Source organism: Labrus bergylta, unplaced genomic scaffold, assembly GCF_963930695.1.
Source record: "Labrus bergylta unplaced genomic scaffold, fLabBer1.1 SCAFFOLD_197, whole genome shotgun sequence".
NCBI lineage: Eukaryota > Metazoa > Chordata > Actinopteri > Labriformes > Labridae > Labrus > Labrus bergylta.
The window spans coordinates 10,001-28,147 of NW_027077293.1; the positions used below are offsets into that span (position 1 = coordinate 10,001).

The following is an 18,147-nucleotide window of genomic DNA, read 5'->3' on the forward strand; positions in this document are numbered from 1 at the left end:
TAAAGGAAGGCAACAGGAAGTTCATCGTGTGGGAGTCTCTGATCTTTAAACTCCTCTCCTCCGTTAAACTTCGGTCCTGAATGTGCGTCGAGTAAATGTTAAAAAGATTTAACCTTTGTGTTGGATTTCAGAGAAACCGTATAACAATGTGCTAGCTCAGCTAACCGGCTGCTAACGAGCTAACGAGTTGTGTCAGCTGATGATGTTGATTGTAAAGAAAGTTTGTGATTATAAATAACTTCTTAAATAAAGTTATACTTTATAAATAGTCTCTATCAATTCAAAGTAAAAAACAGTCAAGCAGTAACCTCTGGTGTTTAAACATGAAGCTGAAGTGTAACATCCTGCAGTTCCTGGAGTGTCCACTAGAGGCTGAAGTGTAACATCCTGCAGTTCCTGGAGTGTCCACTAGAGGCTGAAGTGTAACATCCTGCAGTTCCTGGAGTGTCCACTAGAGGCTGAAGTGTAACATCCTGCAGTTCCTGGAGTGTCCACTAGAGGCTGAAGTGTAACATCCTGCAGTTCCTGGAGTGTCCACTAGAGGCTGAAGTGTAACATCCTGCAGTTCCTGGAGTGTCCACTGGAGGCTGAAGTGTAACATCCTGCAGTTCCTGGAGTGTCCACTAGAGGCTGAAGTGTAACATCCTGCAGTTCCTGGAGTGTCCACTAGAGGCTGAAGTGTAACATCCTGCAGTTCCTGGAGTGTCCACTAGAGGCTGAAGTGTAACATGCTGCAGTTCCTGGAGTGTCCACTAGAGGCTGAAGTGTAACATGCTGCAGTTCCTGGAGTGTCCACTGGAGGCTGAAGTGTAACATCCTGCAGTTCCTGGAGTGTCCACTAGAGGCTGAAGTGTAACATCCTGCAGTTCCTGGAGTGTCCACTGGAGGCTGAAGTGTAACATCCTGCAGTTCCTGGAGTGTCCACTAGAGGCTGAAGTGTAACATCCTGCAGTTCCTGGAGTGTCCACCAGAGGCTGAAGTGTAACATCCTGCAGTTCCTGGAGTGTCCACCGGAGGCTGAAGTGTAACATGCTGCAGTTCCTGGAGTGTCCACTAGAGGCTGAAGTGTAACATCCTGCAGTTCCTGGAGTGTCCACTAGAGGCTGAAGTGTAACATCCTGCAGTTCCTGGAGTGTCCACTGGAGGCTGAAGTGTAACATCCTGCAGTTCCTGGAGTGTCCACTAGAGGCTGAAGTGTAACATCCTGCAGTTCCTGGAGTGTCCACTGGAGGCTGAAGTGTAACATCCTGCAGTTCCTGGTGTGTCCACTGGAGGCTGAAGTGTAACATCCTGCAGTTCCTGGTGTGTCCACTGGAGGCTGAAGTGTAACATCCTGCAGTTCCTGGAGTGTCCACCAGAGGCTGAAGTGTAACATCCTGCAGTTCCTGGAGTGTCCACTAGAGGCTGAAGTGTAACATCCTGCAGTTCCTGGTGTGTCCACTGGAGGCTGAAGTGTAACATCCTGCAGTTCCTGGAGTGTCCACCAGAGGCTGAAGTGTAACATCCTGCAGTTCCTGGAGTGTCCACTAGAGGCTGAAGTGTAACATCCTGCAGTTCCTGGAGTGTCCACTGGAGGCTGAAGTGTAACATCCTGCAGTTCCTGGTGTGTCCACTGGAGGCTGAAGTGTAACATCCTGCAGTTCCTGGAGTGTCCACCAGAGGCTGAAGTGTAACATCCTGCAGTTCCTGGAGTGTCCACTAGAGGCTGAAGTGTAACATCCTGCAGTTCCTGGTGTGTCCACTGGAGGCTGAAGTGTAACATCCTGCAGTTCCTGGAGTGTCCACCAGAGGCTGAAGTGTAACATCCTGCAGTTCCTGGAGTGTCCACTAGAGGCTGAAGTGTAACATCCTGCAGTTCCTGGAGTGTCCACTAGAGGCTGAAGTGTAACATCCTGCAGTTCCTGGAGTGTCCACTAGAGGCTGAAGTGTAACATCCTGCAGTTCCTGGAGTGTCCACTAGAGGCTGGCTGCAGAAGCACAGGAAGTCACATACACACCCATTCTAAAAAGCCTGTTTTTACAGCAGAGATGAACATGTTTACAGCCTGGTTCAAAAAACCAAATAGGTGTGATTAGCTCATGTCTGGATGGACACACACTGTACGGGGGGTGAATGTTTTGATGACTCATCAGTTTTGATTTGATGAAGGATAAGAGTTATTCACAATAAGGCGTGTAGCTGACCTGATTGACAAAAAGGCAAAACGAAATAAAATAAAAACTAATAAGAAAACCTGCAGAATCTTTATAACCTTGTCTTCTTCTGGTGCCTTTAACGTATACTCTTATTTTGATGAACAGGTCGCCTCATTTCCGGTCGTGCTGTGCTTCCTTCCGGTAGCTTGACGCAGCGGGAGTCCAATGGAAGCTCGTCGCAGCCAAACAAACGAGTCCGATTCAGCGCTCCGAAAGGATTTAATCTGTTTATCTGCTGTTGTAAACTGGGTGTAAACCCAACACTGAGGGGGTATTAACATCCTTCTGGCCTTCACAGCCCGCCTGTAGGCCGGTACCGGTGTCGGTCCGGGGTCGGTCCGGGGTCGGCTCGGCCTTGTTTATACTGTGCGGGGCAGCTCGGAGCGGGCCCGGTCCGGTGGAGGGCTAACGGCTGTGTGTTCCGACTGGATCGGCCCCTTTCCTTCACTGAGTAAGTCTCCACACTGACACCAGGCCCGGTTCCGTGTTTTTATCAGTTTGTACTTATTGTTAGCAGTTAGCATCGTGCTAACAGTTCGCTGTAGTAGTGACGGCTCTCTATGCTAATGCTAACGGCTAACACTGGATGCAGCGTAACTTCTAACACACCTCACCTTGTTATCACCTGTTATCACCTGTTATCACCGTCACACACACACCGTTCACTGGGTTTTATCATGTTTACATTCATTATTTAACTTCCTTCCAAACAGTGCTGATAGCTTAGACTTAGCACCGTTAGCTCTGCAGGCTAGCTCTCCGTCTGTTAGCTGTTAGCTGCTAGCTGTTAGCTGTTAGCTGCTGCATCTCTCACAGACCACCTGGTCCAGATCAGCTAGTCCAGACCAGCTGGTACAGACCAGCTAGTCCAGACCAGCTGGTACAGACCACCTGATCCAGATCAGCTAGTCCAGACCACCTGGTCCAGACCAGCTGGTACAGACCACCTGATCCAGATCAGCTAGTCCAGACCACATAGTACAGACCACCTGGTCCAGACCACATAGTACAGACCACCTGGTCCAGACCAGCTGGTCCAGACCACATAGTACAGACCACCTGGTCCAGACCAGCTGGTCCAGACCACATAGTACAGACCACCTGGTCCAGACCAGCTGGTCCAGACCACATAGTACAGACCACCTGGTCCAGATCAGCTAGTCCAGACCACCTGGTCCAGATCAGCTAGTCCAGACCACAAAGGGTTAATATTTAAAACCAGAGGGCGATGTTAAACAGCCAACAAGCAGACGGAGTAAAGCGGGTCGGTGGTCGGAGACGATCTCTGGTCCCTCCCTCATAAACATGAGAAATGTTTGAGATCATGAAGCGATAAGGGATGAAATGTTAAACGTGTTCTGGATCATCTCGCCGCCCACGCTGCAGCTCGTGTTTCTACTGAAATCACTCGGTAACGATCGTTAGCGTGACTCACAGAAGTTCCTGATTGTATCTTTAAACTGAAAGGAAACATGCAGCAGCAGGTTGATTAGAGCACGGAGATGGTAGAGGTGGCGTGCAGACAGTCTATGGTCGTGCAGCCATCACAGGGAATAAAGGTCACCACCCCCTCCCACTGGCCCCTCCCACTGGCCCCTCCCACTGGCTCCAGGTGAATTCTCCTGATTCTATCCTGCTGTGTTCTCAGGAGTTTCAGGAGGTGTGAAAGCAGCAGTAATGTTCTTAACTCATCTCTGATGCTCGTTCTCTTCTCTCTCGTTCTCTTCTCTCTCGTTCTCTTCTCTCGTCCTCTTCTCTCTCGTTCTCTTCTCTCTCGTTCTCTTCTCTCTCGTCCTCTTCTCTCTCGTTCTCTTCTCTCTCGTTCTCTTCTCTCTCGTTCTCTTCTCTCGTCCTCTTCTCTCTCGTTCTCTTCTCTCTCGTTCTCTTCTCTCTCGTTCTCTTCTCTCGTCCTCTTCTCTCTCGTTCTCTTCTCTCTCGTTCTCTTCTCTCTCGTCCTCTTCTCTCTCGTTCTCTTCTCTCTCGTTCTCTTCTCTCGTCCTCTTCTCTCTCGTTCTCTTCTCTCTCGTTCTCTTCTCTCTCGTCCTCTTCTCTCTCGTCCTCTTCTCTCTCGTTCTCTTCTCTCTCGTTCTCTTCTCTCGTCCTCTTCTCTCTCGTTCTCTTCTCTCTCGTCCTCTTCTCTCTCGTTCTCTTCTCTCTCGTTCTCTTCTCTCTCACCCTCTTCTCTCATCCTCTTCTCTCTCGCCCTCTTCTCTCTCGCCCTCTTCTCTCTCGCTCTCTTCTCTCTCGTTCTCTTCTCTCTCGCCCTCTTCTCTCTCGCCCTCTTCTCTCTCGCCCTCTTCTCTCTCGTCCTCTTCTCGCCCTCTTCTCTCTCACCCTCTTCTCTCTCGCCCTCTTCTCTCTCATTCTCTTCTCTCTCTCCCTCTCTCTCTCTCGCCCTCTTCTCTCTTCTCTCTTGTCCTCTTCTCGCCCTCTTCTCTCTCGCCCTCTTCTCTCTCGCCCTCTTCTCTCTCGTTCTCTTCTCTCTTGCCCTCTTCTCTCTCGTTCTCTTCTCTCTCGTCCTCTGCTCTCTCGTTCTCTTCTCTCTCGTCCTCTGCTCTCTCGTTCTCTTCTCTCTCTCCCTCTCTCTCTCTCGCCCTCTTCTCTCTCGCCCTCTTCTCTCCCGTTCTCTTTTCTCTCGTCCTCTGCTCTCTCGTTCTCTTCTCTCTCGCCCTCTTCTCTCTCGCCCTCTTCTCTCTCTCCCTCTCTCTCTCTCGCCCTCTTCTCTTAGAGAATATGACCCAGATGCAACAATGACATCCAGATTTGGTAAAACCTACAGCCGCAAGGGAGGAGAGGGCACATCCAAGTTTGATGAGATTCTGTCGACCAAGAGAGGCACGCTCAGTACCAAATGGGGGGACACCAAATACAAGGCCAAGGTGGGCTCCAAGCGTGTCGGCGCTCCCAAGAATGACTCAGCCTCGGGACTTAACAAGAGGTCCCGCCCGTCCGGGGATGGCTTTGAGGATCCGTTTGGATTCGACAGCGATGAGGAGTCCAAGCCGGTTTCATCTCGCACGAGCAACAAATCATCGCCCGCCAAGCCGGCTTCAGCAGAGCCCCCCCAGGCAGAACGTCCAGGTGTGTCTCTGCAGATGGGGAGCAGGTCTAGTATCCAGGGAGGATCCCACACCTCAGCGTCCGCTCGAGGGGCGTCATGGCTGCCCAACGACAGGAACCAGACGAGGGTGATGGAGGACACCGCTCGCTTCTTCAACAGCAGCAGTGCGATCATCGGTAAGAATCGGAGCGCACAGGTGTTAGTATGTCCATAATCATCGATGCTTAAATGTTCAAGGTGTTCAGGGTGAGGGTGAGAGTTAGTGAGGGTTAGGGTGGAGGTGAGTGTGAGGGTGAGAGTTAGTGAGGGTTAGGGTGGAGGTGAGTGTGAGGGTGAGAGTTAGTGAGGGCGAGAGTAGAGGTGAGGGTGGAGGTGAGTGTGAGGGTGAGAGTTAGTGAGGGCGAGAGTGGAGGTGAGGGTGAGATTAGTGAGGGTGAGAGTGGAGGTGAGGGTGAGGGTGAGATTAGTGAGGGTGAGAGTGGAGGTAGGGTGGAGGTGAGTGTGAGGGTGAGAGTTAGTGAGGGTTAGGGTGGAGGTGAGGGTGAGAGTTAGTGTGAGAGTTAGTGTGAGAGTTAGTGTGAGAGTTAGTGTGAGAGTTAGTGTGAGAGTTAGTGAGGGTTAGGGTGGAGGTGAGGGTGAGAGTTAGTGTGAGAGTTAGTGTGAGAGTTAGTGTGAGAGTTAGTTAGTGTGTGAGGGTGAGAGTTAGTGAGGGTGAGAGTTAGTGAGGGTGAGAGTTAGGGTGAGAGTTAGTGAGGGTGAGAGTTAGGGTGAGAGTTAGTTAGTGTGTGAGGGTGAGAGTTAGTGAGGGTGAGAGTTAGGGTGAGAGTTAGTTAGTGTGTGAGGGTGAGAGTTAGTTAGTGTGTGAGGGTGAGAGTTAGTGTGAGAGTTAGTTAGTGTGTGAGGGTGAGAGTATGAGACTTAGTGTGAGAGTTAGTGTGAGAGTTAGTGAGGGTGAGAGTTAGTGAGGGTGAGAGTTAGTGTGAGAGTTAGTGTGAGAGTTAGTTAGTGTGTGAGGGTGAGAGTTAGTGAGGGTGAGAGTTAGTGAGGGTGAGAGTTAGTGTGAGAGTTAGTGTGAGAGTTAGTTAGTGTGTGAGGGTGAGAGTTAGTGAGGGTGAGAGTTAGTGTGAGAGTTAGTTAGTGTGTGAGGGTGAGAGTTAGTGAGGGTGAGAGTTAGTGTGAGAGTTAGTTAGTGTGTGAGGGTGAGAGTTAGTGAGGGTGAGAGTTAGGGTGAGAGCGAGGGCGCAGGTGTCTTCAGGTGATGTTCTTGATGAGCTGTAAACTAAAAGGCTCTTTCGAGTCTCTCTGAGATAATGATTCATGTTTATCAGATGACGTGCAGCACAGATCTGAAGACTAACACGTGATGTAGTCATGTTAGCATCACTGAGCAGCATCACGCCATCTCACTGATGACCATGTGTCCTTACAGACACCAAAGCAGACTGTGTTTGATTGGTTCTTCTCATGCTCTGACGCTCAGGCCTTCTAACGCTACGTCTTTATGTCTCTCTGCTAGCATGCTACTTCTAAACCGCTAAAGCTAACACTTTGAACACAGGAGACCACTTCCTGGATTTAAACCTGGTAGAACAAGAATCTGATCTTCTGCCCCCTTTAGGTCCATTAACATGACTCAGCAGGTTTTTCATTCTGACTCTGCACATGAAGACGCACATAAAACTCATCGGCCTTCTTGTAAATCATCTCAAACATCATCCTCAGTCAGCGTGTCATTGTCTTAAAGCCTCGTCCTGTTGTTGTTGTTGTTGTTGTTTCTGACTCAGCAGAGAGAATGTCAGGCTCTTTCTCTGAACATCAGTGAGTTTAATATAATCGTCACATCTTAATGTTCTGATCGTCCTGATGACGGGAAGACAAACGTTTGTGTTTATTCTTTGTATTGGATGTTGTCATGACGAGCTCTTCTCTTCTCTCCCACGTCATGATGTTTCTCCTGTCCGCTCCGCTCTCAGTAACGACCTCTGATTACCTGTTTGTTATCTGTGGCGGCAGAAATGACCACGGGCTGCTAATAACCTGAACATGTGGTTCCCTGTGGAGAGTAGCTTCAGCCCCCTCTGGGGTTAAAATAAACCAGCTGTTACTTTGAGCCGAGGCTCCAGCTGTGTTCTCTTCATGCTTTCAGCTGCAGTAATGCAGTCATTATTCAAACCCTGTTTGTCCTGAGCACGCCGTGTTTCTGCAGTGAGCACCTCGTCACTATCCACTGTGACCATATGACGTTACGCTGAGAGGCGTTTGTTAACCTCCAGACTTGAGGGCGAGAGCGAGGTTGAGTGAGAGGGCTCAGGTGTTTTCAGGTGATGTTCTTGGTGAGGTCTAAACACTGAGACACCACCAGGAGCATCGTCTGCTTCTATAAAGAACTTTTCCTATTTCCTGAAATGATTTTGTTCTTTTGCGATGTGTCTCGGTGACATTTCATTTCGATGTGCGTCCCCAGTCAGAGGTCTTAAAAAGTGTGATGTCATCTTTAGAAACTCTTGATTCTGATGTTTCCTTCTCCACAGGGAAGTCCCAGCAGGGTCCTTCGTTGTCTCAGAACCAGCACAGCTACTCGTGGTACCAAAATGCTTCTGAGAGTGACAAGAAGCCGCTGGCTCAGACCATCACCCTGAAGACCGGCTCAGAGGCCGACTCCACCTACGACTCCTGGGAGGCCATCATGGGTCTCCGTCCACCCTCACCCAGCCAGGAACCTCGCAACCCCGCCCCAACCCTCTCTTGGGTATCCACGGGGGTCACCACGGGCAGCTGTAACATACGGCAGCCCCCCTCCCCCCCACGCCTCCAGAGCCTGAGCCAGGACCTTGGGGGGGACTCAGACTTCCTCGTGGAGACATCAGATTACTCCCAGACTTCCTCGTCCTCCTCCTCATCACTCATAAGAAACTCTAACTGTCGGACATACAGGAGGCCAAACAAACAGGGCGCCGGCAAAGCCTCGGACTCCAGCGGCTTTGACCTTCCCAAAACCACTTCAGATGGCAGTAATAAGACAACGGGGGGCGGAGGGGGGCGGGGAAGAGGAAGGACGAGGGACTACACGGTGCTGCACCCCTCTTCAGTTTCTATGTGTAACGTCACCATCCAGGAGCGGGGAGTGGAGGAGTTCAGCACTGATGCAGCGCCCTCTAGTGGTAGCAGTGGAGCGGGTGCCGGCAGCACGGCGGAGGTGGGAGAGGCGGGCTGGCAGCGGAAAAAGACAGAACAACAAAACACCAGGTAGGGTACCATGAGGGGGCAGGGCTGGGTCTGTCTGTAGAACCAGAACTAGAGCCACCATAGATAACAGTTCAGGAGTTACCTCTCTGCAGACGCCTCCATTGGTTAGTTTGGTGTTGTTAAGGGTCGACTTAAGACCCCCCTGACGGGTCAGGACAGCAGCTCCCCTGTTCTGCAGGTCTAGTTTTTACCCCCTAACACAAAGTTCTGTCTCTATAGAGATCCGTCCTGAGCCTCTCAGAGCAACAGAAACTGTACCAGACGGGCTCAGTGGTTACAGTCGGAGTGTGACAAACTAATCCTCCTTTTGAGGATCAAATCCCTGTAATGACTGAAACTTTTCCCCTGTGAGAATATTCAAAGTGAGTGGACTGAGGAACAAACTCTGAATATGAGAGACCTCATGGAGACACGGCCGGTCAAAGTAACAGTTAACATATTGCAGGAGGATCTTTCAGGTCCTTTCACTGACCCTGAAGTTTGAAGCAACGACCCAAACTCGACCTCGGTTTAAAGGTCACATGTTATCATAATCCACTTCCTCATGTTCCTCTAACTCTAACATGTGTCTCTATTCCGTCTACAAACCCCCCAATGATGAGAAAAGTCCATCCTCTCCATCTTCTGCCTGCTCCACTTTTCAGAAAATGTGTGCTCAAACAGGCCGTTTGGAGATTTTCCCTTCATGACATCACAAAGGGCAGTAGCCCCTCCCCCAGGTGGGTGACACTCCCACAGCTAGGTGTTTGTTCTGCCCTCTTGATTCTGCCTTCTTACCGTAAACAATAGGACATGGAGCGAGAAAGACCAAGTACAACCGAGCCCGTCCAGAGAGGGGGCGTGGTCAGACACAGCTCATTTACATATTTAAAGGTACAGACACAGAAACAGCCTGTTCTGAGCAGGGCTGAAATAGAGGGGTTTATAGACATGATCAAATACAGGATCAGAGTGGATTTAGAACAAGAAACTTCACACACATGTTGAAGAGGAGCTCTGACACTTATTTAACCTGAAGAAGAGGAGGAGGATATGTGGCCTTTAACCTGTGTTTGTCTCTGTGTCCTGTCCTCTCTCAGGTCCAGACCGACCCAGGCCAAGTCTAAGAAGGACAGCAAACTGGAGCTGTTTGGTTTCGATGACACAGAAGTCCGTCAGGAGGAGAACAGCGCAGACAATCCAGACGGAGGATCCAGCTACAAGATCAAATACTTTGGCTTTGATGACATGAGTGACAGCGAGGATGATGAGGATGATAAGAGCTCTAAAGAGAGGAGAAGGGCCAAGAGGGCCGCCATGGCCATGGCAGACCCGGTGATTACCATAGAAGAAGAAACATCTGCTGATGAAGAGCCGCCGGATCCCTTTGAGCGTCTGGAGACTCCAGAGAGACCGACAGTGAAGGACAAGAAGAAGAACTCTGAGCGCCAGGAGAGCCGGATACGAGCAGGTTACACTCACAGCTTTTTATAATGTAACCGAGCAGAGCTTCTGATTGGACGGCCACGTAAAGGTCGCCTTCTTGTATAATGTTGTGTAAACACGCCCACGCCATTAACACCACCCACAGTACTTTTACTCATACCAGCATACACACACGCACACACACACACACACACACACGCAGAGAGACACACACACACATACAGACACACACGCAGAGAGACACACACACACATATACAGACACACACACACACATATACAGACACACACACACGCAGAGAGACACACACACACATACAGACACACACGCAGAGAGACACACACACACACACACACACATACAGACACACACGCAGAGAGACACACACACACACACACATACACACACACACGCAGAGAGACACACACACACACACACACACACACACACACACACACACACACACACACACACACACACACCTTTCTGAAAAGCGGCCGCACCCTCCATTGGTTGTATAACGCGATTGCGGTCCACTTTTTTTTTTCATTAATTAAAAAAAACAAACGGTTAACCGTGTACACGAAAACCGTTTACAATTTTTTGCAACCGTTCACACCTGTAACACACACACACATACGTAATCGTATAATCTGAAATGTAAAGTTCAAGCTCATTGGCTCATCTTTAGAAATACGTCAACGCCCTCTAGTGGTCAAACGGATCACAGAGCGCCCCCGCAGCCCTCTGCTTTATTACCTCAAACATCAGCATTCCTCGTCCTGCCTGACCACACGATGATGCTGACTCACCTTTCTGTCTGCAGACGTGCTGGACTTCTCAGAGGAAGGCCTCCAAGTTGTGGCCGGGGTCCCCAGGAGGCCGCCTCAGGGCAAAGCAGCCGAGAAGAACCCGGACTCCTTCAGGAGAATCTTCAGCGCCCACAAGAAGGTCAGAAACCAACGTCTGTTATTTACAGTCGCCAACAAGAAGGTGAGAACCCAACGTGTGTTATTACAGTCCTGAGACCTGAGTGTAAGAGTTCACTACTGACAGAAATTAAAAACTGAGTTTTTTTTCTTAAAAGCTTCTACCTTCTCTGGTCCAAACAAATCCAGAGCATTCAGGAGCAGAATCTAAAGTTAGAAGGAGGACATACTGGCTGCTGCATTGTTGTCAGAGAAGCCAGCACTTCAACATAGCATGTTTCCTTAATGATCAGATAGTAAGATACCTTTATCATCTCACTGATTGGTTGTTTGACTTCATCGCTCTGAGTCTCATAAGGAGACGGGCGAGGTTTAAACCAGGACAGAGGGGTCTTAAAGGGGCGCTGGTGATCTCATTTTAAACTTTGCTGTTGACTCCAGTGAAAAGGCAGTTTGCTGTAAACACCCCTCCCCCCCCCCCCCCTTGCGCAGGGTCGGGCCACCCTCGCCCACCTTCCTCCCTCTGTCTCATCTCTCCCATGCTGCTTAGCGGCAGGTGTGTTTGGTGTCCGTCTGTGTCTTTCAGATTACTGTAGCTGGCTTTAATTTGGTGTGGTGATGTTCCAGCACAGTGGCGCTTATTCCCAAACTCCTCTTTTGTCTCTTCTGATTAACCCTGTGGAGAGAAACCCCCCCTCTAGCCCCCCCTCAGCCCCCCCCCTCAGCTCCTCTCCTCGCCAACTCTCTCTGCGCTCTCTCTCTCCTGCTGTCCTGCTCGTCCCTCTTTTGTTTTTCATTATGAACTCCCTGGCAACCGTGTGTGACTGTGTGTGTGTGTGTGTGTGTGTGTGTGTGTGTGTGTGTGTGTGTGTGTGTGTGTGTGTGTTGTGTGTGTGTGTGTGTGGTGTGGTGTGTGTGTGTGTGTGTGTGTGTGTGTGTGTGTGTGTGTGTGTGTGTGTGTGTGTGTGTGTGTGTGTGTGTGTGTGTGTTGTGTGTGTGTGTGTGTGTGTGTGTGTGTGTGTGTGTGTGTGTGTGTGTGTGTGTGTGTGTCCGTCCCCTCTGGTCGTCTCGTTCAGGACGGGGTTAACGTTAAAACATGTGTCCAGATGTTTACACGCTGATGTTTATGTGTTTCAGTCTCCAACCAAAGCTGTTTACCAACGCCCGACACTGGACTGTAGAGAGTGAAGAGGAGCCGCCGCCATCTTTCTTCTCACGATCACAGACGACACCTGTTAGTACACAGAGACAGACACACACGCACAGACAGACACACGCACAGACACAGACACACACACTCTTATTGTTTTTATTAATCGTCCTCCAGGCGCCAGTTGCAGCCGGTGCGTCCAGTAAGGAGCCGTCTGATGCTCAGAAGGATGACAGTGTTTTTAAGGCTCCGCCCCCTCCTCCAAGGTCACCAAAGTGTGTGACCCTCCCCACAGATCTGTACCAGGACACGGTCACCGCACTCAAATGTCGCAAAGAGCACAAGGAGGTACACAGAGGTTACCGCTAACGCTAAGCTACACACAGCATGACATCCCCCTTACTCTGCGCTGTCCCCCTGCTCCCCCCCCCTTTATTCTGCTAACCGCCCTCTCTCCCCCTTTATTCTGCTAACTGCCCTCTCTCTCCACCCTCTCTCCCCCCTTTATTCTGCTAACTGCCCTCTCTCTCCACCCTCTCTCCCCCCTTTATTCTGCTAACTGCCCTCTCTCTCCACCCTCTCTCCCCCCCCCTTATTCTGCTAACCGCCCTCTCTCTCCCCCCTTTATTCTGCTAACCGCCCTCTCTCTCCCCCTCTCTCTCCCCCCCTTATTCTGCTAACCCCCTCTCTCCCCCCTCCCCCCCCCCCCTTATTCTGCTAACCGCCCTCTCTCTCCCCCCCCTTTATTCTGCTAACGCCCTCTCTCCCCCCTTTATTCTGCTAACTGCCCTCTCTCTCCACCCTCTTTCCCCCCTTTATTCTGCTAACTGCCCTCTCTCTCCACCCTCTCTCTCCCCCCTTTATTCTGCTAACTGCCCTCTCTCTCCACCCTCTCTCCCCCCTTTATTCTGCTAACTGCCCTCTCTCTCCACCCTCTCTCCCCCCTTTATTCTGCTAACTGCCCTCTCTCTCCACCCTCTCTCCCCCCTTTATTCTGCTAACTGCCCTCTCTCTCCACCCTCTCTCCCCCCCCCTTATTCTGCTAACCGCCCTCTCTCTCCCCCCCTTTATTCTGCTAACCGCCCTCTCTCTCCCCCTCTCTCTCCCCCCCTTATTCTGCTAACCCCCTCTCTCCCCCCTCTCTCTCCCCCTCTCTCCCCCCCCCCCTTATTCTGCTAACCGCCCTCTCTCTCCCCCCCTCTCTCCCCCCCCTTTATTCTGCTAACGCCCTCTCTCCCCCCCTTTATTCTGCTAACCCTCTCTCTCCCCCCTCTCTCTCCCCCCCTTATTCTGCTAACGCCCTCTCTCCCCCCCTTTATTCTGCTAACCCTCTCTCTCCCCCCTCTCTCTCCCCCCCTTATTCTGCTAACCCCCTCTCTCCCCCTCTCTCTCCCCCCTCTCTCTCCCCCCCTTATTCTGCTAACGCCCTCTCTCCCCCCCTTTATTCTGCTAACGCCCTCTCTCTCCCCCCTCTCTCCCCCCCTTATTCTGCTAACCGCCCTCTCTCTCCCCCCTCTCCCCCCCCCTTTATTCTGCTAACCCCCCCTTTATTCTGCTAACCCCCCCTTTATTCTGCTGACCCCCTCTCTCCCCCCCCTTTATTCTGCTAACCCCCTCTCTCTCCCCCCTTTATTCTGCTAACCCCCCCTTTATTCTGCTAACCCCCTCTCTCTCCCCCTCTTTATTCTGCTAACCCCCTCTCTCTCCCCCCTTTATTCTGCTAACCCCCCCTTTATTCTGCTAACCCCCTCTCTCCCCCCCTTTATTCTGCTAACCCCCTCTCTCTCCCCCTCTTTATTCTGCTAACCCCCTCTCTCTCCCCCCTCTCTCTCCCCCCCTTTATTCTGCTAACCCCCTCTCTCCCCCCCTTTATTCTGCTAACCCCCTCTCTCTCCCCCCTCTCCCCCCCCCTTTATTCTGCTAACCCCCCCTTTATTCTGCTAACCCCCCCTTTATTCTGCTGACCCCCTCTCTCCCCCCTTTATTCTGCTAACCCCTCTCTCTCTCCCCCTTTATTCTGCTAACCCCCCCCTTTATTCTGCTAACCCCCTCTCTCTCCCCCTCTTTATTCTGCTAACCCCCTCTCTCTCCCCCCTTTATTCTGCTAACCCCCCCTTTATTCTGCTAACCCCCTCTCTCTCCCCCTCTTTATTCTGCTCAACCCCCTCTCTCTCCCCCCTCTCTCTCCCCCCCTTTATTCTGCTAACCCCCCTCTCTCCCCCCCTTTATTCTGCTAACCCCCTCTCTCTCCCCCTCTTTATTCTGCTAACCCCCTCTCTCTCCCCCCTCTCTCTCCCCCCTCTCTCTCCCCCCCTTTATTCTGCTAACCCCCTCTCTCCCCCCCTTTATTCTGCTAACCGCCCTCTCTCTCTCCCCCCCTTATTCTGCTAACCGCCCTCTCTCTCCCCCTCTTTATTCTGCTAACCCCCTCTCTCTCCCCCCTTTATTCTGCTAACCCCCCCTTTATTCTGCTAACCCCCTCTCTCTCCCCCTCTTTATTCTGCTAACCCCCTCTCTCTCCCCCCTTTATTCTGCTAACCCCCCCTTTATTCTGCTAACCCCCTCTCTCCCCCCCTTTATTCTGCTAACCCCCCTCTCTCCCCCTCTTTATTCTGCTAACCCCCTCTCTCTCCCCCCTCTCTCTCCCCCCTCTCTCTCCCCCCTTTATTCTGCTAACCCCCTCTCTCCCCCCCTTTATTCTGCTAACCCCCTCTCTCTCCCCCTCTTTATTCTGCTAACCCCCTCTCTCTCCCCCCTCTCTCTCCCCCCTCTCTCTCCCCCCCTTATTCTGCTAACCGCCCTCTCTCTCCCCCTCTTTATTCTGCTAACCCCCCTCTCTCTCCCCCCTTTATTCTGCTAACCCCCCCCCTTTATTCTGCTAACCCCCTCTCTCCCCCCCTTTATTCTGCTAACCCCCCTCTCTCTCCCCCTCTTTATTCTGCTAACCCCCTCTCTCTCCCCCCTCTCTCTCCCCCCCTTTATTCTGCTAACCCCCTCTCTCCCCCCCCCCTTTATTCTGCTAACCCCCCCTTTATTCTGCTAACCCCCTCTCTCCCCCCCTTTATTCTGCTAACCCCCTCTCTCTCCCCCTCTTTATTCTGCTAACCCCCTCTCTCTCCCCCCTCTCTCTCCCCCCCTTTATTCTGCTAACCGCCTCTCTCTCCCCCCCTTATTCTGCTAACCGCCCTCTCTCTCCCCCCCTTTATTCTGCTAACCCCCTCTCTCCCCCCCTTTATTCTGCTAACCCCCTCTCTCTCCCCTCTTTATTCTGCTAACCCCCTCTCTTCTCCCCCCTCTCTCTCCCCCCCCCTTATTCTGCTAACCGCCCTCTCTCTCCCCCCCTTTATTCTGCTAACCCCCTCTCTCTCCCCCCTTTATTCTGCTAACCCCCCCTTTATTCTGCTAACCCCCTCTCTCCCCCCCTTTATTCTGCTAACCCCCTCTCTCTCCCCTCTTTATTCTGCTAACCGCCCTCTCTCTCCCCCCCTTTATTCTGCTAACCGCCCTCTCTCTCCCCCCTCTCTCTCCCCCCCTTTATTCTGCTAACCGCCCTCTCTCTCCCCCCTTTATTCTGCTAACCGCCCTCTCTCTCCCCCGCCTTTATTCTGCTAACCGCCCTCTCTCTCCCCCCCTTATTCTGCTAACCGCCCTCTCTCTCCCCCTCTCTCTCCCCCCCTTTATTCTGCTAACCCGCCCTCTCTCTCCCCCCCCTTTATTCTGCCTAACCGCCCTCTCTCTCCCCCCCTTATTCTGCTAACCGCCCTCTCTCTCCCCCCCCTTATTCTGCTAACCGCCCTCTCTCCCCCTCTCTCTCCCCCTCCCCCCCCTTTACTCTGCTAACTGCCCTCTCTCCCCCCTCTCTCTCCCCCCCTCTCTCTCTCTCTCCCCTCTCTGCTGCCCCCCTCTCTCTCTCCCCCTCTCTCTCTCCCCCTCTCCTCTGCCCCCTCTCTCTGCTCCCCCTCTCTCTCCCCTCTCTCTGCCCCCCTCTCTCTCTCCCCTCTCTCTCCCCCTCCCCCCCTTTACTCTGCTAACCGCTCTCTCCCCCCCCCCATGTCTTCCAGCTGTACACAGTGGTTCAGCATGTGAAGCACTTCAATGACGTGGTGGAGTTTGGAGAGAACCAGGAGTTCACTGATGACTTTGAGTATCTCGCCACGGGTCTAAAGAGTGGACAGCCTCTCAACACACGCTGCCTTAGGTAAGCCCCGCCCCCTGCTGGAGGTTAAGTACACGCCCCCCTCTGCAGCACCTTGTTCTCTAAATGCTGCGTGTGTCTCCTCAGTGTGATCAGCCTGGCCACACGCTGTGCCATGCCCAGCTTCAGGATGCACCTCCGGGCCAGAGGGAAGGTCGCTCAGGTTTTCAAAACGCTCATCGACGCGCCTCAACACCCGGTAAGGATCAGTCCTCCCTCAGCAGAGCCTGTTAGCTCGTTGAACAAAGTGGAGCTTTAATAATATCCACATCATGAGGGAAATGTTGACCTTTGACCTGTGTCAACTCCCAAGAAAATCTTGATTCAACTCATGGCGAGACGTTTATTGACGATCCTGTGAGTGTTGAGATCTGAGTGAACAGCTCGTCGATACAAAGCACCACACTTAAGTTTGACCACCTTCAAAATAAAAGCACCACACTTCAGTTGACCACCTTCTAAATAAAAGCACCACACTTCAGTTAGACCACCTTCAAATAAAAGCACCACACTTCAGTTTGACCACCTTCAAAATAAAAGCACCACACTTCAGTTTGACCACCTTCTAAATAAAAGCACCACACTTCAGTTTGACCACCTTCAAAATAAAAGCACCACACTTCAGTTTGACCACCTTCAAAATAAAAGCACCACACTTCAGTTTGACCACCTTCAAAATAAAAGCACCACACTTCAGTTTGACCATTTTCAAAATAAAAGCACACTTCAGTTTGACCACCTTCAAAATAAAAGCACCACACTTCAGTTTGACCACCTTCAAAATAAAAGCACCACACTTCAGTTTGACCACTTTAAAATAAAAGCACCACACTTCAGTTTGTCCACCTTCAAAATAAAAGCACCACACTTCAGTTTGACCACTTTAAAATTAAAGCACCACACTTCAGTTTGTCCACCTTCAAAATAAAAGCACCACACTTCAGTTTGACCACTTAAAATTAAAGCACCAGCATATCATAATGTTTACAGGATGAAACTGGAATTTACAGAGCTGAGAGGTATATATTTAAAGGATGCGGTGTGGGCAGCGAGCGTGCGATCATGCACAAACGAGACATCCAATGCTCGTGTGCTGTGAGGACATGGCGTTGGGTCATTCAGCCGCTTAAAGATGTTCCTGTTTACAAACCATCTGTTCAGGATTTTCAAGTGAACAAGAAGACTAATGATTAATGAAAGTCTGGAATCAGATCACTGAAACCTTTTTAAATCATTGTGAATTATCTTCATCTCTTTAGAACCTGGCGATGTGCACAGCGTCTCTCATGTACACTCCTCAGCAGAGACCGGTTGAACATGGACCTGGATCGGTCGTGTCTGGATCTAATGATCCGGTCTGCTTGAGCTGGACCAGGACCAGGGGGGCGTGCCGGGGACGGAGACGGACTCCTCTAGCGCAGCTTAGTGCCAGAGAGATCGCCAAAATAAAAGGAGAAGATCAGGAAGCCTGTGTGACACGGTGCACAACAAACACCTGGACCTCCAGAACATCACGGTACTACTGAAACAGGATCTGCTTTAGGACCATGTTGGAGGGGAACAGAAACCACCACCCCACTGAAAGCTCAGAGTCCTGATAGTTCAGCATGACTCACACTCCCACTCTGACGAGCTGGACTCATCTAGATATCCACAGTCAGGTTTTAGTTTCTGACATTTAGTCCTGAACCATCAGAGACTCACAGAGTCCATTTAGTCCTGAACCATCAGAGACTCACAGAGTCCATTTAGTCCTGAACCATCAGAGACTCACAGAGTCCATTTAGTCCTGAACCATCAGAGACTCACAGAGTCCATTTAGTCCTGAACCATCAGAGACTCACAGAGTCCATTTAGTCCTGAATCCATCGGAGACTCACAGAGTCCATTTAGTCCTGAATCCATCGGAGACTCAGAGTCCATTTAGTCCTGAATCCATCAGAGA

The 18,147-nt window shown here is 51.3% G+C and overlaps 1 protein-coding gene across 1 annotated transcript; it reads left to right on the forward strand.

Annotated features, from left to right (window-relative positions):
- Window positions 1–2,318: 2,318 nt before the first annotated feature.
- On the forward strand, window positions 2,319–18,141 carry LOC109980475 (wings apart-like protein homolog). The gene is given in 15 exon segments (XM_065952335.1): window positions 2,319–2,647; window positions 4,925–5,433; window positions 7,789–8,503; window positions 9,583–9,953; window positions 10,755–10,879; window positions 11,995–12,015; window positions 12,017–12,091; window positions 12,185–12,355; window positions 16,069–16,205; window positions 16,290–16,401; window positions 17,462–17,494; window positions 17,496–17,558; window positions 17,560–17,616; window positions 17,618–17,668; window positions 17,671–18,141. Coding segments are annotated over 14 exon segments (2,493 nt in total). The 5' UTR covers window positions 2,319–2,647; window positions 4,925–4,946; the 3' UTR covers window positions 17,746–18,141.
- The last annotated feature ends 6 nt before the right edge of the window (window positions 18,142–18,147 follow it).